At 40.1% G+C, this 22761-nt stretch overlaps 1 protein-coding gene across 6 annotated transcripts in view; it reads right to left on the reverse strand.

Annotated features, from left to right (window-relative positions):
- Positions 1-673: 673 nt before the first annotated feature.
- Positions 674-22761, reverse strand: part of MKX (mohawk homeobox) — a 55887-nt gene continuing 33799 nt past the window's right edge. For 3 of the 6 annotated variants that reach the window (XM_045003205.1, XM_045003202.1, XM_045003206.1), the window contains exons 6-7: positions 1382-1415; positions 674-1265 (exon numbers count right to left, since the gene is read on the reverse strand). In XM_045003205.1, the coding sequence (XP_044859140.1) occupies positions 1079-1265; positions 1382-1415 (221 nt within the window). In that variant the 3' untranslated portion in view covers positions 674-1078. Of the gene's footprint in view, positions 1266-1381; positions 1416-8329; positions 8460-11924; positions 11997-22761 lie in introns of those variants that run through there. The other 3 variants (XM_045003208.1, XM_045003203.1, XM_045003204.1) reach the window with 3 other exon arrangements.

The following is a 22761-nucleotide window of genomic DNA, read 5'->3' on the forward strand; positions in this document are numbered from 1 at the left end:
GTCCCAGATGTTTTTAATTTGGGTTTTAACTTGGAGTATATATAGTTTTGATTATGTCTTTTTTTCCATTGAAATGTGAATTGTCAATCAACTGTCCTTATTTGATACAGTATGTACAAAATAAAAGCATTTGGACATATTAAAGTAATAAGAGTTTCCATTGTGGAAAGTTATTGAGTTCCAGTACAAATAACAAACTGTACTATAGGTTTAGTTTGGTACCAGAAGAGATTGGTTTTGTTTATGTATATAATTACTTCAATAAGTCAATAGCAAAGCTTTAGAAGTATGAAATCCAAATTGACTGAACAGACGGTCTTGCTGCAACCTTCACTATAAATCTCTAATTATCACAATGTCTGTTTGTACATGTGCATTCAGATTAATTTGAATGCCTGAAATATTCCTAAACCTGCATGTTTTCTACAGTATTGCACTTTTCAAAGGAGTTATTTTGGTATTTTAACACACTGCAGATACAGGTAAGAAACATGCACAACAACCTCATGGTCACTTTGACAAAACACACTGTACAGTTTTTAATAATACTGTGGATTTTAAAAAAAAGATTTAACGTTTTCATTAAGATTCACCAGTCATCAATTTGTATAAGTCAAATACACAACAATTCTCTCAAGGGCTTCCAGCAATAATATGTTCAGCCCTAGACTGCTAGGCTCACTTGAAATAATATACAAAGATTAAGGTTAATGGCATTGTCATTTTGAGGCATAACTGTGTTGTACTATGCCCACGTTATAGCTTATTTTTTGAAAGCAAGGCACTTATTGTTATAGCAATGCAGACATTTTATGCGCACTTTGATTAACATAAAATAAGTTAATATTTTGATAAAAATGGACTTTATTTTATAATTTACATGCCTTTTATAGAAGCAATTGAACATTTTATTTAATACAATGAAAAAGTCTGGGTCTGAGAGTGCATTTTAATTTTTTAACTGACCATAGTGTAAAAAGGATCTATTTTCAATATTTGCTTCATACCTGTGGATAGGATTTTACTGAAAACCAATGCTGTGAGGAATGTCCATTTGACCAAAAAATGTAACAATTTCTCAAAATTGCTGAACTAATGGCACTTTAACAGTCTTTATTTCTGATATATGTGATGATTTTTGAATGATGCAGCTGGTAGTTCCCTGCAGTTTATCTTTTCCTTGGGCAAGGTTTGTTAGGGCCATCGCTGCATTGATCTCCTTCCAGTATGTTTCATCTTTGCTTGTTCCTTTTCTGTTAGCTGCGCTAGATTCAAGCAACAAAAAACATTTACATGTACAGATTACATTTCTACCATGACATGTGACCAGGGTACAAATTGCACAGAAAAATTCAAATGGCAAAGATAGCCCCTCACTCACCTTTCACACTTGTTGGGTCCATTTTCCAAAGTTTCTGAAAGCAGAGAGAAAATCCTATTATTGTCCATTTTGTGCACAGTATTTCCCAAAATGTACCCCAAACCCAGCATTAAACTGGCTCAGGTGGAAATAAGACTACTTTTGGAATGGAGATTAGTCCTTGATGAAAGTGGTTGTACAGATATCCAGCGAGAGAGCCTGAAATACTGTGGACCAGATTCACTCAAGGGTCTTAGCCAGGAGGAACTAGCATAGACCCTGAGCAAGGCACCAGGTGACAAAAAGTCCACTTTGAGAGGCTGCGGCCAGGCAAAGACACAGGGGTATCATAACCAGCAAGGTCCCCAAAGTAGGTAACTTTAGTGGGGAGGGATCTGCTCTCTAGGGATGAATTCCTCCTGGAGCACAGTGTATCAGGCTTGGGTGGTAGATGTAATTCTCCCAGCTTCAACAAAGGTGACTCTGGCCCTGGAAGGTTACTTAAAGGTTCTGGTGGGATGGAGCTAGATATTAAAAAAATAATCCTGAGGACATCAGGGATGATAAGAAACATGAAAAAGCAGAACCACAGTCCTGTACGAATCTAAGGGTAAATTTTCTACAAAACAAAATTTCCACTGACAAGACAGTATGTGGTTTTAAATGTGACCCTGACCCAGTCTGCAACTAAACTACAAACAGGGATTTAGAAAGGACACATATTTACATAACTAACAAACACACATGATCAGTAGCCTTTAGTGATTTTGTTAAATCTCCTCCGCCCCATCCAGGGGATTCTTTTCAGAAAAATTCTGAGAGGGGAGGGGAAAGTTGCATCAGCATATAGAACATTATATGTGTTTATGCTATATCCTGCAAAATTCCCGGGGTGCAACAAGTGGCGCATATAGACCTATGAAACATCTGCCGGGCAAACCAAGCTTTGGGGGGCAACTTGCCCATAGCAAATGACACCATTGCCCACTCAAGAACGACAATTGTTCATTCAAGGAAGTTCTCCACAGTAACAGACAGAGGTGGATTTCCAATTAGGCACCGTAGGCACATGCCTAACAGTGCCGGTGTTCCCGGTCTGTGTGTTTGGATTCCACAGAAGACATATTTGGGAATCAGGCTGATCACTGGTTGCCAGCCACCACGATAATTCCAAGGTTAATCTTTTCTTTAAATAGAGCTTCCATCTGAAGGGATCCGAAAACACTTTACAAACTTTACTAGGTAATTGTGCAAACTATATATAACGGATCACTTCATCCGCCACTGGAATGCAGCCACTTCTGTCATGAAACCCAGCATATGTTTATCAGCATAACACAGCACATAGCAATATTCCATAACAGTTCAGGGTGGTAAGTGAAGAATATGATACCTAACTGACATTGCAGGAGAAAAGTAAGCTGGCAGGAAATAATTAAATGAGTTAGAATTTAGCTAGTGCGCCAAACTTAACAAATACTCTCTCCTCTTCCAAAGTGCCATGAGTTTCATAAATCTTCCCAAGTGGTCAGGGACCTGAGTTTTCTCTGTCTTTCCAAGATGAAATGTCCAAAAGCACAGTGCCCCCTAGCAATATTTTAGGTTATTGCTTCAGTACTGGACTCAGCAGGGAAAATGTGCGATCTGTACTGAGGGAGGGAGTCACAGAGAGAAGAAACATTTGATTTGGTGGGATGTACTGAATCATCCCAGTATAACAAAGGCAACCTTCTTATACCTTTTCAGAGTGGTAGCCATGTTAGTCTGTATCAGAAAAAAAAAAGGAGTCCTTGTGGCACCTTAGAGACTAACAAATTTATTTGAGCATAAGCTTTTGTGGGCTAGAACCCACTTCATCAGATGCATGAATACAGGAGCAGGTATAAATACATGAAAGGATGGGGGTTGCTTTACCAAGTGTGAGGTCAGTCTAACAAGATAAATCAATTAACAGCAGGATACCAAGGGAGAAAAAATAACTTTTGAAGCAGTAAGAGGAGGAGGGATAGCTCAGTGGTTTGAGCATTGGCCTGTTAAACCCAGGGTTGTGAGCTCAATCCTTGAGGGGGCCACTTAGGGATCTGGGGCAAAAATTGGTCCTGCTAGTGAAGGCAGGGGGCTGGACTCAATGACCTTTCAAGATCCCTTCCAGCTCTAGGAGATTGGTATATCTCCAATTATTACCTATTTTTTTTAGCCTATTACATTACCTAAGAGAGTGGCCCATTACAGACAGTTGACAAGAAGGTGTGAGTAACAGTACTGGGGAATTAGTATTGGGGAAATTAAGTTTAGGTTTTGTAATGACCCAACCACTCCCAGTCTTTATTCAGGCCTAATCTGATGGTATCCAGTTTGCAAATTAATTCTAGTTCTGCAGCTTCACGTTGGAGTCTGTTTTTTAATTTTTGTTGTTGAAGAATTGCCACTTTTAGGTCTGTTATTGAGTGACCAGAGAGACTGACGTGTCCTCCTACTACTGGTTTTCGAATGTTATGATTCCTGATGTGTCCATTTATTCTTTTGCATAGAGATTGTCCAGTTAGGCCAATGTACATGGCAGAGGGGCATTGCTGGCACATGATGGCATATATCACACTGGTAGATGTGCAGGTGAACGAGCCCTGGATGGTGTGGCTGATGTGGTTAGGTCCTATGATGGTGTCCCTTGAATAGATATGTGGACAACAATTCTTTTCTTCTTATTCATTTATTTTCTTTCATTTTAAGAGGATAGGATGGGGGTGAATATGCCCCGCCTTGTAATAAAAACACCCATGTCGGTAGGTGTACAAATAGAAATGGAAAAAAATAATGAATGTCACTGCCATAAGAACACACACTCACTCAAGCATCTGTGAGACTTTTACTTTAGGAAAACATTCTTGTGAACAAAAAAATTGCTTGTACAAACATTTGAGGAACGTGGCCATGAACAGTGATCAGTATTCCAATTCCACTGTTGATTTCAATTAGTATTTGCAAATCTTTTTTAGGAGTGTTCATCTAGATATAAATGAAAGTGACTTGCCCAAGGTCATACCAAAACAGTACCACAGCCAAAAAATAGAATCTAAGGACTTGTCTACATGAGAAGTTTAAATTGCACTAATTTTAGCTAGAATACACTCAAATAACCTGCGTATATACAATGCAATTCTAGTCCTCGCTCACCCACACTTACCATTATATAATGCTATTGTTTTAAATAAAAATAACTCAACTCAGTCAGGTTGTTTTGAAAAACAAATAGATTTATTTAAAATATTTGCCTCTAAAACTGGACTATAATAGAAATATCATTGATTATTTTGCAAAGTTCTTGCTAACAACTGATAAAAGAGAAAGATTGTATAATGAACTCTGAAAACCTTTAACTTCTAGTGTTGTGGCCCTTTTTGCTGCCAAAATTCCTTTGCTTCTACTCCAAGTTTCTAATGCACTTCGTCTTGCACTTCTATAGTAGCCAAGAATCTCAAAGCACTTTACAAAAAGTATTAATTAAGCCTCACAACAATCCACTGAGGTTGGTAAACATTGTCTCCATTTTATAGATGGGGACAATGAAGCACCAAAAGGTTAATGAGCCCGTTCAGCCAGGTGAGGAGTGCATTTACCTCCCCCTGATGTCAAGGGGAATTGAGGGTCTCTAGGATTGCTCAGCACCTGGGAAGATCAAGTCTTTAAAATGACATTTTGCTTGTTCATCTCACGTAATTTGTCCCGCTCTGTCTCGCTGAGTATTGGACATAATGTCTTTTGACATTCTATGTATCTGAATACCAGAATATTTTAACTGCAAAGGAAACACATTGGTGAAAACAACTTCTGAAGGTAAAAAAATACCCACAGAATGCTGTATTTCTGAACAACAAAGGAGATGGTGATCTTGAATGCTGAAAGCCAGAATATACAATGTATTCCTGAAACTGGTGCCTTTTCCAAAGAGACAGATCGTTTTCAGTTGCAGTGGTAAAAATGGCATGTCACTGGCACAGAATACTATCCTTGACAATGGTATTTGAAAGGAATGAATTAATAATGCCAAACATACAAAATCCCATGGACCATACTGAGGTGAGCACTTGGTCACCAGCAACGTACAGACTGAGCATTTTAATCTTGACCCATAACTACTATAAAATAGACTTGAACTGCAGATCCCAAATATGACCAGTACTTTATTCAGGATAGCATGGATACCCCAGATTTCAGGGCCGCCCGGGGGGGGGGGCAAGTGGGGCAATTTGCCCCAGGCCCCCACAAGAGTTTTTCGGGACCAGGGTCCTTCACTTGCTCTGGGGGCCCTGGAAAACTCTCACAGGGCCCGGGCCCCCAGAGCTTCTTCTGCTCTGGGTCTTCAGCGGCAATTCGGCAGTGGGGGGTCCTTCTGCCCCGGGTCTTCGGCAGTGGGGGGCCCCCGCCACCAAAGACCCCAGCCCCGCTGAATCCTCTGGGTGGCCCTGCCAGATTTATCCTATTTAGTAGCCATAAGCATAGGAGCTATCTTAATTTGCATAAAGTAGATCTGATTGCAGACATCTTTCTCTTTACTGTAGAAGCATGAGTCTCCTTTTGGTTTGATCAAGATGGAGCAATACATACTGGGATCTTAAGCCTCAATGAGCCAAGTTTATTTACTAAAAAATAATAAAACTATAGGCTGCATTGTAGAGGTCTCTGGTCCACATTTGGCTTTGGTATCATATTTTGGTTACTGACCCTGTGTAGCTTGATAAAAGAACAAGCCAATATCATGTCATGCACTATGTACAGTATTGCCAATTATAGGACCTCCATAGCACTTTACATATGAAAGGCACTGTATAAACAACTATCTCTTGAAGAACTCCTAAGTCATCTCTCTCACCAACAGAAGTTGGTCCCATAAAAGACATTACCTTACCTACCAGGTCTCTCTAACATCCTGGGACCAACACAGCTACAACACCACTGCATATGTAAAGATAAATATATAGCAATACATACTACATGACAGGCACCTGCAGTCATTATCAACTGCATAACACTTTCTATTGAATTCCAAATATCACATTTTCTAAATGTCCTCCCGTTTCAACCGCATACAATATTCTTCTTCTGTGTGCTACTGAAAAGGTACTGGGTTAAGTCTCAGAGGGCGATGCACTTCAGTGATGGGAGGAGTGATTTCTGTGTACACTTTGGAAAATACTTCAGGATCCTTGGGGTGAAAGACAATTAAACAGCAACAGTCAGAAATGCCTTTTTATTATGTGTTTATACTGTGTCTAGTACAGGGTACAACTGGGGTCTCTAAGAGCTACCACAACATAAATAATAAATAATTATTAATGTTGTTGTTGTTGTATCTTCCTTTCTGCTGTTCCTTTCTGCTCCCAACTGCACAAGCACTCAAGAGGGTTAGATTCTGATTGGCCAGGAATGCTTCACTGTGTTCCCACCATGTACCCAAAGAGACCAGCTAGGATGAATATTTGGTCCCTGTTGTTTATAGCAGGAATTACCAATAAATCTCCTACCAATGGGATCCAATATACCTTTCCATTAATAGAAGTGTTCAGTATAGAGTAAGCATTAAAACTCATAGCCTTCAGTGCCAAGATTATAGTTACTGGACAATAATAGCTCTGTAATGCAGTATGGTGTTTTTCAGAAGTCACATAATTATCATTATTAATACATCACACATATAGTATATTCTGTTTTTCATATTAAAAGTTCTGTAAAAGTATTAACTCATTAATAATCCTGACAACACTCTCATGAGGTAACTGTTATTATCTTCATTTGAACAGATGGGGAAAATGAGACGCAATGTACTGAAAGTGACACTATTCACTTGAAACCTCGTCAACTGCAAAAGAAAAGTTAAAAGTCATTTATTTTGGTTACTATACCTGCCCTGAGCCCTCCTGCCAGTTTTAGTACTTTCATCAGCACAGTTGCCTATTTTAAAAATATTTTTTCTCTCCATTGCTACTATGTGAAAGACCCACACAAACTGAATAACTCACTACACAAGAGAAACAGGGAAACTGGCTAGACAGAACAGGCTGCCACGTGCACTAAGTCAAACTGGGGAAAGAGCAAGGTTTTTTTCTCCAGTGTCTTTCCATGACATTTATCTTAGCTGTTACTTGTAACAATAACAGGCAAAACTTTTACAAACAGAAATGTGGGTTTTTAAGTTGACAGTGTCCCTTTACATGACTTGTCCAATGTCCCAGAAGGAATTGATGTAAAAGCCAGGGCAGGCATACAGGAGCAGTCCGTGCAACTAGGACAGACCCCAGCAAACTAAGGGCTCCTTATTTTGACATGCTTGCAGCAGTTTCAGTTATTTTAGAAACACTCATAGGCCTGTCTAGTTATTTCGGTCTAGCCCCAGTATGGAAAGAGGCTAGAATTTAAGAACAATGCTTTCAATAATATAAATTACAGCTACAGCTTAGTCTTCATTTTGATCTGACAGTATTATTCTCACAGCACGCACTTGTGAAATTATGAACAGCTTCACCAAAGTTCCCTCCAGTGAGCAGCTAAAGAAAAAATGATCAATTATGCTGCGTCCTGCTTAAGAGATGCACATCCCCCTTCCCTTCTATTTTATGAAATTTATATAAGGGTCATACAGAATTGTAGTCTTTGTGTGCCAAACCCTGCCTTTTTGTTATCATTTGGAATATGCAGAGCAAATGGGGCTTGCAATTCAAAGGGGAAGGGGCATGTACTAGAGGGTGGAACAGAGAAAAAGAGAAGGTTACGGATTATTATATAGTGAAAAGAAACCAACATGGAAATTAAGAAACAAGAAGTCAATCTCATGTGACTGAAACATATTTAGAATGTATAGATTCCTTATGAATTACACATTCTCTATTCCAGAAATAAAGACATCTCTGATCAAAAGGGGCTCTTTGGCCCTAAATCATGAATACTGTAAAATATTTGCTGGGTTGATAAAAGGCCACGTATAACAATCTTAATTTTAAAATTGGCAGCAGCAATCAACTGTTTCTCTTTCCTCCTCTTGTGCACGGTCTTTCGTTGGTTTGGGAGACCCTGGTTTCATGGGTGTTGACCAGCATTTTCAAAACTAGCAAAAGAAAGAAACAGAAGGAGGAAGAGGGATGAGGAATAATAGGAGTCAGCTGAATGAAAAATAAAGTTTACATGTGTTTGTAAATTAGTGGTGATGTGACATAATTCTCCGGGTTACAGACATATCTTGATTGTATAATGCTTTTCAAACCACAGTTTAAGGGTACATGAATTAAACAGCAGCATGAGAAAGCAGAGGGGAAAGCCGGGTTAAGTGGAGTTAATATTATTATATTAATTTGCATCAATATAGCTCCTTTCCTCCCAGTGGATCCCAAATTAAACCATAAACCATTAGACAACACTAAAATCCAGCCACCTCTGGAGTAGGAAGGTAGCAAGCAATCAGCGTAGAGCATGCTCCGCCACAGAATGGAGAGACATTGTAATCATGAACACTACGCCATTCTCCTACTCTTACAAAGAGTGTCATTTAATAGCCATGCAGAGCAGGTAGTACCTTCTGAAAGGACTCAGTAAACAGCAGTTCATCTAGCATGAGTGGAGGAAATGTGAGCTGACCCACCTCTGTGCTCAATCTATGGAGATTAGGTGTTACCGTTCTGATCCTTAATCCAAGAAATACACTTTTTTCTGGAGGACTAATTCTGTTCAGCTAATGAGCCATTCTATCAAACTGCTTTGTAGAGCATTTATGATCATCTTCTGACCCCAGAAACTGGTGCAAAGGCTTCAAAAAGCCTTTTCCCTTTGTGCTCCCCTGCTCCATGTCTCGCTGTTCTACAGAAGCCCCATGACAGATAAATTACAGAGGGAGGAGGGTAGAATGGAAATCTCACTCTGAATCTGACTGCTGTACATAGCTTGTTTTTGTTTTTTGCAGTGAAGAAAGTCCCCGCCCCCCATCTCCCCATCATAAGCAACTGCAAATTTGTAGTCAGCAGAACTGCTCAAGGCAGTTTACAGCCTAGAGAATCTGGCCTGTCTCCACCTGGAATCAGAATTAAGTGTTTCTCCCATGGGGAATTTACTATCTGCTTTGTGGACAGGGTTGATCAAATTTTGAACAGACTGGCTGCTACTGACAGAATTATTTATGTCAGGTCAGGGGAGAAGCGCTGGTTGACTTGTGGCCAATTTGCACTGCCAGAGGAGTATCAGGCTATGACCTGTGAACTGGACCCACGTCCATCATACTGGTATAATCTCCTGAGTGTATACTGGGTTCACACTTGGCAGAAATTTGTCAATACCTTATTTTGCGGAGCTGGAGCAGGAAAGATGCCAGATACTCTCAAATGAATGACCTCTAGCCCCATGCTCAGGAGACCAATTCTTTAAATTGATGTTTTCACTGATGATTACCCTTTCTGTATGCTAGAGGGTTACTGAGAAGGCTGTGATGAAGTAGCTCCAGCAACACCTTGCCCCGACCCCCTTTCAATCTGATTTTAAATCTGGCTACAGTATAGAGACTGAACTGGTCTTCCTGGCTAATAATTTCTTTCTGTCACCAGACAAAGATACAGATACCTGTACTGTCCTTAGATCTGTCAGCTGCTCTCAGATTTATCTTTGGACACTGGCAGGCAGAAGAGAGTTGTGTTTCAATGGCCCAATTACCGCTTTATGGAGAGATTCCAGAGAGTGGCATTGGGACATTTAAACATAGATTTGTATTTATTTATAGAGATTTTTTTGCTGTGAGGAGCTGCTCATCTGCTCTGATGGTTCTCTCATGTAGAGTACCACAGTATCGAAATCTGTCACTCCTCCTCTCTTGATTCAAAGGTATATGAGGCCACTGGAACAGAGTGAGACAGTGTGGGCTGCAGTGTCACCAATATGCTGATGACAGTGGGTATGGAGATTATTGGATATAGGCCTTACCAGTTAGTCATATATTTGCCAACTCCAGACTGAATACCTGCAATGTTCTGTGTATGGGAGTACCTTTGTAGACCACTTAAACTTCAGCTAGTGCAGAAACATTTTTTCACATGGATCATATTATACCTATTCTCCACAGACTGCATAAGCTACCAGTTTGATTTTTGGGTGCAAATCCAGGTGTTGGTATTGATCAATTCTATAAAGCCCTACATGGCTCGAGTCTTGCCTGTTTCAGAAATCACCTCCTTTTGTGCACCCAACTGACAGTTGGGAACACTGCTGCTCTGGATTATCATCCCTAGATTTGAATGGCTGGGACAAGGCATTCTCTGAAACCTTCACCTCTTGAATTCACTTCCGGCTCTGGAACATCAGACCCAAGTATGTTAACCTTCAGGGATTGGTACAAGGCCTACCTACTCAGTCAAGTCACTGGAGACACAAGAGCACGACATTTTCTCTGTGGAGTTTACAACAGAGAATGGGAAGTGTTGATCTTGGTGGGGAGCTGTCAGCAAACTGATGGTTGTGTTATGTTCTTTTGGCGCCTGATCCAAAATTCACTGATGTCATCGGGAATCTTTCATCATTGACATCCCTAGGCTTTGGATCAGGCCCTTCCTTTGTAATTAATAATGGAAGGGCTCAGATACCTTGCTGATAGTCAGCAGTATACATTTTAAAGTAAATAAATAACTGTCATAAGCTTAATATATGAAATGTCGCATATGAAGGAACTACAAAATATCTTGTATTGACTGGAGGAATGGACCTGATGATCAAATAGGGCTTTTCTATCTCAAACTGCTACGATTTATAATATAAACTAAGTAAACTTCATTTGTCAAGCAGTGGGGAGCGGGATAGGAGAGCTAAAGGAGGGAAAGAAAAGAGGAGAATGGAGACGAGAAGGAAAAATTGTAAAGGAGATTTTAAAATGGGGCGTGGGGAGAGAGTGAGAGTCCATGAGAAGAAAGGGAGTAAGAGGTAAGAAGAGAGGAAATCTTCTGGATGTATTTATTTTCTTTATTTTTAATATTAAAATATCCCCTTCCCACCAAGATCCTCATAGTACTGCAGACAGACATGTTCAGATTTTCACTCTATTTGAAAACTATAACTAGGAGTTCTTAAAGATTAAAATAAGGCTTTTAAAATAAAAAAGTTAAAGTTAAATGCAGCCAGGGTAAGCGCTATTATACTCCATGGCAAGCCCCAATTGTTTTTCATTAAAAGTGAGGGATAAAGGAGTGGGTTTCAAAGTCATTTTTCAACACTATGTTGACACTACGGCTGTAAAATATGATTTTGTTATGCTAGTTGGCTGTGGGTTTGGGAGCAGATCCTATATACACGGTATAATATTATGATATAAATGCATACACACAGGATGTTTTCAGACTCCTGCCACAGAATTCACAAAAATGTTGCACAGAATTCCAGGGCCCCTGCTCATAACCATTCCCCTGAGCTGTCCAGTTCTCCCACATCCCCAGTCAGCCCTCCCCAACAACAACAACAAAACATGCTTACACAATGTATAAAAGTCATTTAAGCTTCAAGATGCCCTAACCCAGTGCCAGAACTGATTCCATGGTGTACTTACTCAGTGTTACAGAGTGAAACATGCAAGTCAGAAGAGGGAAAGGAGTTAATTGTTTCTCTCTCTTGCATACATCTGATTAAAGCAAAGGTAAAGGAACACTTGACATGATCTTTCTAAATATAAATCCACAAATAATGTCCATTTCAAAGGACAATGGGATGTCAGTAACAGTTTTTACAGTCAAATGTTCAAAATAGTCACCTAAGTTGTGCCTAGACATACATGCGACCTATGCAATCACATAGGGAAGGCTTAAAATAGGGCTTCAATGGTGCATAAACAGTGCAGGGGCACATTTCACCCATATACAGAGAACCTTCACATGCACACAACGGCGCTTTTGAACCAGTTTCAAGAGGGGAAAGAGCTTAATGGGGCCCCAACAACTTGTTTCAGATCAGAGAAGAGCAAACAACAGATTTCTCAATTCACTGGGAGTCCCAAAACACAAGAAATAATTGTTTTGAATTGACCTGAAAGGAATTTTTTTTTTAAATTTCTGGTGAACCAAAAATTTGGAAAAAATCTGTTTTGGGCTGAACTAAATGGTTCATTTGGTCCAAAACAAAAGGTTTCAGTTTGGCGGAAATTCATACATGAAAAGTCATTTTGAATAAAAAAAATCAAAATGCTTCATTGCATACATTTCACAACAAAATGTTTTGATTTTTTCAGAATTTTGTTTTGTTTTGTTTTTAGCAGAGACAATTTGGCAAATTCAAGGAGGTAGTTTGGTGCCTTAGTCCCCCTGGGATCTAGCTCAGAGTTCCTGTGTGACGCTGGGCAAGTCACTTAAACCAACATCTCACAGGGGGTCACTGACTGTGTGTTCCTCGTTTTCTGAGCACCTGACTTGGGACCCTGGCGTCTGATTTACAGAAGTGCTGAGCACAGCTGCAACTAAAGTCAATGGGCGCTGTGCTTTGAGCATATAAAATGCTATCTAATGCTAAGTACTCTGAAAAATCAGGTCCTGGGCATCTCAAACTGGGCACCCAATATTAGGGGATCGCTCTATGCCTCAGATCCCCATCTGTAAAATGGGGATAATACCACACCCATTGCCTCACAGGGGTGTGGTGGAAATAAATTCATTAATGTTTGTGAAGCACTCAGATACTATAGCAATAGGCACCATAGAAAACCCATGAGGAAACCAGTCATTCTGTTTTCAGAGCAGGGTTTGAATAGCATGCAATAAATAAAGCCTAGGACCACACATGATGAGGAGAAACAAAATATTGAACAGCTCTTCATTAAATGAGCATCATCCATCCTATGCACTGAATGAGGCAGGACTCCTGTGGAAAAAACAGTATGGTCCAGTCTCCTCCCATCCCAACTCCCAGTCCTAGTTTCCACACACACACATCCCGGCTCCTTGAACCAACCTACCCTCCCCCCTCACCTTTTCTGACTCTCGGAGAGACAGTCTCTCTGCCCACAGTTCAGGTGCCTGCACCCCAACCCAACACAGCCCACAGAAGCCTAGAGATGCAATTGCAGGGAAAGTCCTGCTCAGTCCTACTGTGCACAGAATCTTCGGAGTATTTAGCTTCTAAAATCCTTAGAATGTGCAAACCACAATTTTTCAAAGGCTTATAACTTTGCCAAATTCAGATGGATTTTCACAGTGATGGGAAAAGGCACATCCCTGATACAAAGGCTACCCTCAAACCAAAATTCAAGTCCCTTCTCCAAAGCATGGGGGCACTAGAACATTTCCAATAAATATTTTAACACAGGCAAAGCAATGTATTTTCCCTCACCTCATTCTCAGAAATGGCTCAACCATTTTGGCTCAAATTTTTCTAAAGTATTAAACATGAGGCAGACACCTAGCACAGAAAATCTCTGGGCAAGTGAAAACAAGGTCTTATTTTGAGAAGAGTCAGGAACCCTTACTAACAGGCAGTGCTACCAGCCCCGCCTACAAGTCCCAGGTACATTATATTGTCTGGGTATGTTTTTAACCTAGGAGAGAGCCTAGGATACAATACAACCAGCTAACACCATTTAGAAGATCCTAAGCTGTGTTTTATCCTCTTTGCCTTCTCTGCTCATCACAACTTAGTTCACCTTTATCTTTTCTATTATATGTTTCTTCCCAAATCCAAATATTCCCAGACACCTTCCAAACAACGGGTCCTTGGAGACTTCCACAAACTGGAATGTTTGTCAGTGTAGATACTATGCTTTCAGATCAGCCCATTCTTCCCATTAAATGAGTGAATGAAAAAGAATACAGCAAACAAGGTAAAGGAGAGAAGGATATTGCAGCAAAAAGGAGTTCACAAATTTTGTCCAGAGTTCAGGAGAAGTGGAAGTACTTCTGCTCCTCAAGGTCTCCAACCACTTGCTTGTATGCAAAGGAAGGTTTGGGTCTGTCTTTGTACCAGGAGATTCCCTCCCTTCAGACGTAAGAAGATGGAATCCCCATGTAGAGTCTAGCATTGTGCAATTTCAGTGTGCTGTCAAGAAAGTGATCTTTGAAAGAGCTCTCAAACCCAGCTATGGTGGTGGGCAGAGCTGCCCAGAGGATTCAGGGGGCCTGGGACAAAGCGGGGGAGCTCCGGCGCTTGTATTCACCCGGCGATTGTCCGGGTCTTTGGTGGCATTTCGGCAGCGGGGGGCCCTTCAGTTGCTCCATGTCTTTGGCAGCACTGAAGGGCCCCCGGCTGCCGAAATGCCAGCCAAAGACCCAGACCACTGCTGGGCCAGGGCTTACGGGGCCCCTGTGGGGCCCGGGTCAAATTGCCCCACTTGACACCCCTCCCGCCCCCGGGCGGCCCTGGTGGTGGATGTGGTATCAGGAGATAGATAGCTTAGCTTGTGTTCTTCAGGAGCAGAGGAATCTTTACATTTTAAATATTAACTCATCAAAAGTTGTAAAACAGATGAGGCCATTTTACTCCAGAATAGTGTCTAATGTGTGGGAGGTCTTAAAACAGTAGTAGATAGATTTGTATATGACACTGTGAAGGCTTTGGATCCGAAGAGCTCTGAGGAGAACTGAATGGTTCTTTCTGCAAAACGTTTGAAACTGTCTGTGATGAGGTGAATGAGAATAAGGAGGACTAAACAAATATTTGTACTGAATGCCTTGTCAGAACTGGGGGATTGCTTCTGATAGGATCTATACTTCTAATGTTATTGTTTCTGACAGGCTTACAGACTTTGCAGATGTTTGTTGGCTACTAAATCATTCTTTAAGAATGTTGGCACCATTCCTAAGCCTGACTGGTCTAAATGAGAAGAGGTTTGTTACACAGTAGATACTGCTGCTTTGACAGAAAGTGATCTTGAAGAAACTAGCTTTCAGAGGAGGGTTGAGGGTGTGAGCTAGCAGTAAGAGCACTGGTCTGGGAATCGGGATTCCTGGGTTCAGGTCTGAATTATGCTACTGACTGTGTGACCTGGGTAGCCTCCCAGTGGCTCAGCTGACCTATTTGTATAACGGGTATAGTAACTGTGGATATTCAAACCCAATGGCATCTGGGGGTTTGCAAGAGACTTGCATTACTTTAAAATGAGCTTGAGGAAAAGTTGCAAAGAGTTTTGTCAGTTAACATTGACATAAGACATGTACAGACAGATTCTCCCCTCTGCTGAGATCTGCACAGAATAGGAAAAAGTTGGGAGCGTGGGAAAGGGCCATCAGGCAGCAGCGTCTGACTTCAGCTGGTCAGAAATGTTTCATCAACATCTTTTTTCAGTGACAAATGCTGTTTTTATCGAAATTGAAACATTAAAAAATGTGTTGATTTCAATGAAAATTCCTGGGGAAAAATATATTTCAAACTGGACAAAAAAATTGCTTCAGAAAATTTTGCAAAACTTGAATTTTTCAGAAACTCCATTTTATGGGAAATTTTAAAAATATTTGATTTTGTTTGGAACCAAACTGAAAACAAATTATGAAATGTTAAAATTTCCCACCAAACAGAAATTCAGACCAGCTCTGTTATGACTCCTTCATTTTCAAGCTCCCCTGGCTCTGGTCTAGGGGCTGCTCTAAGCTGTGGTCCCTAAAATGAATTACACATCTCTCATACCCCTCCTCACTCAACTCCTTACTTTCCCCCAGCTGCAGCATGCTCTCAGAAACAAGAAGAGGGGCAGTTGGTACAGGAGCCAGCTCCATCATCCCTACACTATCAGAGAGTCCCCACTACTATCCAGTGCAAAGGGGCTGGCTCTTAGTATAAATATCCACTGTACAAATGCAAAATGTCTCTATGGAGAATTGTTCACAAGAACAGGACTTTTTACAAAGTCAAACACTGAACAGAACAACAGAGGCTCCTAACGTGCAAAACTCAAACAAAAACATAAAATCATTTTCAAGCAGAGAAATGAAAAAAACCCAACATCTAAAACAATAGGGGTATTAATGGGGTGTTGTTCTGAGTAGCTCTGGGACTGTCTGTGCTCTAAATAAAAAATCACTCTCCTGATTGTGTGAGATCACTCAAAAAATTATTTCATTTAAAGAAACTGTATTGCCCATTTGAAATTGAACCTAAATAATAATAATAATTATTATTATTAATAATTATTACCTAGGTCTTAGATAGCAGGTGATAAAACAATAGTACATGCCCTTGTTACTATGGTTTTCCACATACCAGCACAGCCTCATCTACCTGACAGGAAGACTGTATCAATTATATTTATTATTAAGTGTGGTTCTCAGAAAGCTGCTCATTGCCCCGCCCAGTGCAAACTAGTCCACAACTGAGTCTGAAGAGCGATGCGCATCCATGATTCCCACTGAAGTCTAGCTCCGTGACTGGGGGTCATTGCCCCTTCGAATCAAGCACTGTGTTATCAAAAGCAGCACCTAAGAACAATTTCTTGAAACTAGATCTAAAAACTGGATATGATTTAAAGTCTTTGAAAGAATTGGCACTTAGTTGCCACAGTGATCAGTGCCTCACAAACATGAGATAAGGAGACTGGTGATGATAATAATGTAACATTTCTTATGTCTTTGTATTACATTATCACCCAAAGGCTCTATCAAAGGCAACGGGGTTACACATGGGTGCAGGGGTCTGCTAGTATGAAACAATTTGGCAGATCGGGGCCTTACACTGCACATGCATTTTTGCTGCAAAATCAGCAAATATTATTTTTAAATGTATGATCTAGGGCAAAAGGAAAGATTTATAGGACCGAAAACACTGAAAAATCATTACAATCACTCCTCCTGTTGTATAAATCAGAAATCTTTGTCTAAGAAATCAGAAATTAGCAGAAATTAGAACACCTATTTATTTTTTAGCTAAGCTTCTACTACTTCATTTTTTTCAAGACTCTTTGAACTGATAAATAATGTGACCTTTAAGATCAGATTTGTAACAGGAATTTGATTTAAACACTTGATAATATAAAAATGGCAAATTACCATATGACTACATTTTTAAATTGTGCCACTCTCTCTACGAGAAGATCAAGCTATATTTTCTTTTTGTACCTTGAGGCAAAACAGGAGTTGTGGAAAATGTTTATCAAGAAAGGTAGTCTTAGAAACCCAGCCAAAAAATTTTCTTCGAGTTTTCATGTTATTTTAAGAATGCTATACATATATATAATTTCATACAGAATCTTAAACATGTTTAAGTTCTACAGAAACAGTAGAAAGTTTTCTTTCACATACATTGAATTTTAAATTAGTGTGTAACTATGTCTTTAGCTATGTTATTGTTCCTTGTTTCAGCAGATTATTCAAGATGCAGTCCACTATGAAACCACTCTGATTCCTAAACAATAAAAAGGATGCCCTCCACCAGGTACATGCATATTATTCATTTCTGTTGCAAAGAAAAATTTAAACAAACAAAATTTACAATCAACACTTACTCATTTGAAACCAAAAGAATCCTCTCTCATTGAAAGCAGATTGTAGTGAAGAAGCAGCAGTCTTCAAGGTCGTATGATGTTGGCAAAACTAAAAAATGCTTGTAGTCCAACTTGCTTATGTTCAGCTGTGTTTACTTAGTCTTAACTCGACAAAGTCTGCCTCTAATTATACATAGCAGTCATCGGCCCACAGATAAATAGATATTACACAAATGTTTGGAGGGAATGATATTTGGCCACTATAATTTTTGGAATAATTTACTCTGTATCCTGAACTTAAAGCACCAAAATGATTCATAATGTTTTTGGGATCCAAACATAAATATTTCCACTTAACAAAGTGATTGATCTCTATGGCCTTTATGAATTTATATGACATGTTACTCACAAACAATAATTCTATAGTTAGGAATCCTGCATGTTTGTAAAAGGTGATTTTAGGTAGAAGTAGGGGCTGATCCTAACTGAAATCAATGGCAAGACTCCCATTGGCTTCAATGGGCTGCAGTACAAACTGAAAAGAATGTCACAAGAGAGATGACTGTAACTCAGTTTTAAAAGACATCTCTGTAACATAACAACATGCATGCAAGTATATATTGCTCAATTATCTCCAGAGAATAAACTCCTGATTAAAGCTTATGTTAGTGGTAAGAAGCAAAACCTCATTGCAGTGCCTAAGTTACATATGTGTACTGCATATTAAATATATATTATTTAATTTGCTGGCTGTTATTTATACAATGAAAAATTAGCATACATTGCTCACACTCTCGGATGCTATAATCCAAACAAAATTTTCTCTTTAGACCAGGCAGATTTTGGTTTGATGACATTTACATATAATGCCTGTAGTTAAGTGGGCCTGGTTCTTCTTTGAAGTCAACAGGAATTTTGCAATATTAAAGACATTATTTGGTCCATGTATTTTGTATTATAAATTAGTTATCTGAATAAATACATGCATTATAATCCTTAGCACTCATTTCGCCACTGATACCTTCTCCTATTGCTAAACCTGTACCAGTCCCTACAAACATACCTGAAGAAGAGTTTTGACCTCAAAAAGTGAGACATGCCAGAGACTCCTTGAAGTCCACTAGGGACTTCAATATTGCTATTGATTTTACATGCAAGGGGTTCAGACACTAGGGTGATGGGTAGGAGAATAAACTGTAGATGGGGTGGGGGGGGGAAGAGAGAGAGAGAGATTATTGGATTTCATAAAATTAACGTGCTTTTGAAAAATTATCTTTTTGATCAGAATATTAAATAAAGAGGCAGCCACTGATGCAATAAAAAGCATATGGTATTGATATAACCAGCTTGTCTACCTCTGACATCTAAAATATTCAGTTTAAAGAAAATTAAGACACTTGTTTACACAGTTCTAGCTCTGTGTTTACAGGACTAAAATGAATGTTTCTAGATGAGACGATTATACCCCAGTCATTTCCTCTCATTATGCCTTGATTCACAAATGAAAATTGTTTTAGAAAATGGAATGTGTTTTTGGATGTGGGTAGCTGCAGAGACAGAAAACAGATTTTTATCATGTGGAACAGCACAATGAATTCTTTCTTTTGAGGCTATTTTCTTACAGAGACTTTATATTAAGACCTTATTAGGTTGTGATGCAAATCAGCATGCGTTCAAGAGTGTGCCAATTACTCAGAATTGAAGAAGACTCAAAGACCAACTGAATCCAGGAAAATGAAGCAGCACAGAAATCTCATCATCAGCCCAACCACATGACAAAAACAGAGGCATCTCCAAAGCCACTGATAGAAATGCTTGCCAAAAAGAGAACGATTGCTGCAAGAAAAATAACTTTCACAGCTTGATATCTAGGTCTTGTGACTGCTGTCCAAAAAAGGGGTAGAAGTGGTACTATATAATGTGGCAGAGTAAACAGAACCACCCACTCACCACCACAGATTGCATTTTTAATCCAGATAATTTATTTCTTTTAAAAGTGATATTTTGGACCAGGGAAGAGGGATGGGAGAACAAAGGTTTCTGTGGATGTTCCATTTAAGTTTCAAATTATATGGATAGCCTGATCTGCCATGGCATACATTCATACGCTTGCATATACATGTAAAATGAATTATATGTGAATGTAGGATTTGCCATGCCAGATCAGGCTATTGGACCATCTTGTGTGCCAATAGCCAATACTTGATGTTTCAGAGGAAGGCTAAGATCCTGTAATGCTCCTTACCAACTGTCCAAAGCCCGTGGAATGGGGTAGATGAATTTTCTTCCCTGGCCTTATAGATGGTGGTCTGAAATGTCTTAAAACAAGAAATTTGATTTGCAGAGGTGACAGAAAGAAAAGGAAGTATGGGGTAAAGTTCAAAATATTTGGAATATTGGGTCAGAGATGCATCCAAACATGTCCAAACCACCTTACAATAGGCTGAAAATCAGGCTAAAAATGTTAAGACATGCCTCTGTGAGAGATTTCCAGTATCTCCAGGTTTGGGTTCGGTTAGGCCAAGAACACTGTGAGTACAGCATTTATCATAGTATTTCAGCTCTTCCACTTCCTGCCAAAATCAGGCAGTACAGACATACAGAAAATTAAAAGAAAAAAAAAAGAAGTCAACTGAGCCTTTTCCAAACTCCAAATAAGATCAGGTTTGTTTTATATTTTGAACAAAGATTTGTATCAATTCTTATTGTATCCTATCCTGGCCAGGTCATACCAATCTTTAGAGAAAAAGTGTGCTTACTTTGATCCCGTGTTACATGTAAAAACAGTGCAGACATGCAGTGAGTGGACTCACGTTCCTCCTAGAGGCTGGGTGGTGAATACATTTCTTAAATGCATGTCCTTTTACGGAAAGTGCTGTGTAAAGAATGAGGCTACCTTTGCATTTACCGCATAGGAAGATTGACATTTTCTATACTTGCCTAGATTTCTTGCCTAGATTTGCCCCAGGCCTTCCCCAACACTTCTGCCAGCTCTCTGCCCTCTCCAGCATTTTCTCTTCCTGTCTTCCTCCCCCAACACTTCCCTTTCCTTTTCCTCTTTTCCTCTCCTTCCCAGTGCTTATTTCCCATTCCTTTCTTTCTTTTCCCAGTCTCTATCCTTCCCCACCAGCTTCTCACTGTTCTTTATTATCCATTCCTTATCTGCCTCCTGGCCACAATGTCTTTTTCTCCCCCTCTGTTCTTTCTTCCTTCTCCTGCCTCTTCCCCCACTTCATGATATCATAGAGATGAACTGACACAGCAGGAGGCCCAAACAACATGCTACCCGAAGAGTGAGGGTAAATCCTGTAAGTCCACAGTCAGTGCTGGAAGGAAGAGGTAGCAGGAAGCTGCTGTTTGTAGGGTCCTTGAGCCAGGGCCCGGAGTAGTGGGTGGGCTCCCCCCCCACCACTAGCTGCTGAAGGAGCGGCCCGGCTGTGAACTGCCAAGCTGCTGTGAGGACTGTCTGGACTCTTCCTGGAGGAGTCCCCAGGAAGGAGGGGAAACCGGATGGTAGCATGGCCGGAGGGCTGTGCCACAAAGCAGATGCCAAGTGAAAGGAGCCATAATGGGTCTGCAAGCGGAGGTGAGGATGGGAGAGCCACCACCACCCGAGGGCACACCCGCCTGGACTAAGCTAATTCACGTAATGCCCACCAGGAGGTTCCAGTGTGGTGAGTGACCCTGTGACACCTTCCCATAACACAAGAACAAGAGGTCACCTAATGAAATAATAGGAAGCAGGTTTAAAACAAATAAAAGGAAGCACTTTTTCACCACAGTGCACAATCAATCTGTGGAACTCGTTGTCATGGGATGTTGTGAAGGCCAATGTATAACTGGGTTTAAAAAAAGAATCAGATAAGTTCATGGAGAACAGCTCCATCGATGGCTAGACCAGAGGTGCAGCCCAATGCTCTGGATGTCCCTACTCCTCCAACCATCAGAATCTGGGACTGGATCAATCAAAATTGTCCTGTTCTGTTTATTCCCTCTGAAGCATCCAGCACTGTCCACTGTCAGAAGACAGGATATTGAGCTAGATGGATCATTGGTCTGACCTGGTATGGTCATTCTTACATTCTTACAACAGAAGTAAATTACTATACCACATAGTGCCCTGGATAACTTCCATTGATAGCAATGGGAATTCAGCACGTGAATCAAGTCATTATACACACTTGCTACCAATTCCTCTGCTGAAAAGGGAGTCTTGAATATGTACAGGATTGTAACAAAGATCTATCCTAAATCAGCAAAGAGTCTTGTGGTACCTTATAGACTAACAGACGTTTTGGAGCATGAGCTTTCGTGGGTGAATACCCACTTCGTCGGATGCAGCCACGAAAGCTCATGCTTCAAAACGTCTGTTAGTCTATAAGGTGCCACAAGACTCTTTGCTGCTTTTACAGATCCAGACTAACACGGGTACCCCTCTGATACTATCCTAAATCAATACCCTGGATGACCATGGAATATGGAATTTTCTTGCACTGACCACAACAAATTAGAGTGGAAAACAGTTAAGATAAAATAAGATACAGCCTCAACTTTCACCCAGGATGGAACCTAACACAACCCAAACCTTTGCTGAGGTCAAAAGTGTTAGACAAATCTCTCTCTCTCTCTCTCTTTCTTTCTCTCTCTCTTTTTAATTAAAATTTTTTAACCTCTACACTCCTTCATTTCTGCTGGGTCTTAAAGCAGAAATATTAAAATACCACAAGAGAGGTTACTTGTGTGGTGTATATGACTAGGCCAACACCATAAAGTAGTGGAAATCTTGTGAGGCAGCCTTTCTGTCTTAAATTTCAAACAAAGGAGGAATCAGACTCACTCTTGGCTTAACATCACTTGAATCAGTAGAATTACACCATGAATTAATTTGGCCCAGGAAGTTCAGAAAAATATAATATGCACTGAACTTCTGAACCTTTTGAGGTCTGCCCATCACTACAATAAATATTTAATCTCCATTAGAAACAGGCTGAAC

Source organism: Mauremys mutica, chromosome 2 (genome assembly GCF_020497125.1).
Source record: "Mauremys mutica isolate MM-2020 ecotype Southern chromosome 2, ASM2049712v1, whole genome shotgun sequence".
Taxonomy (NCBI): domain Eukaryota; kingdom Metazoa; phylum Chordata; order Testudines; family Geoemydidae; genus Mauremys; species Mauremys mutica.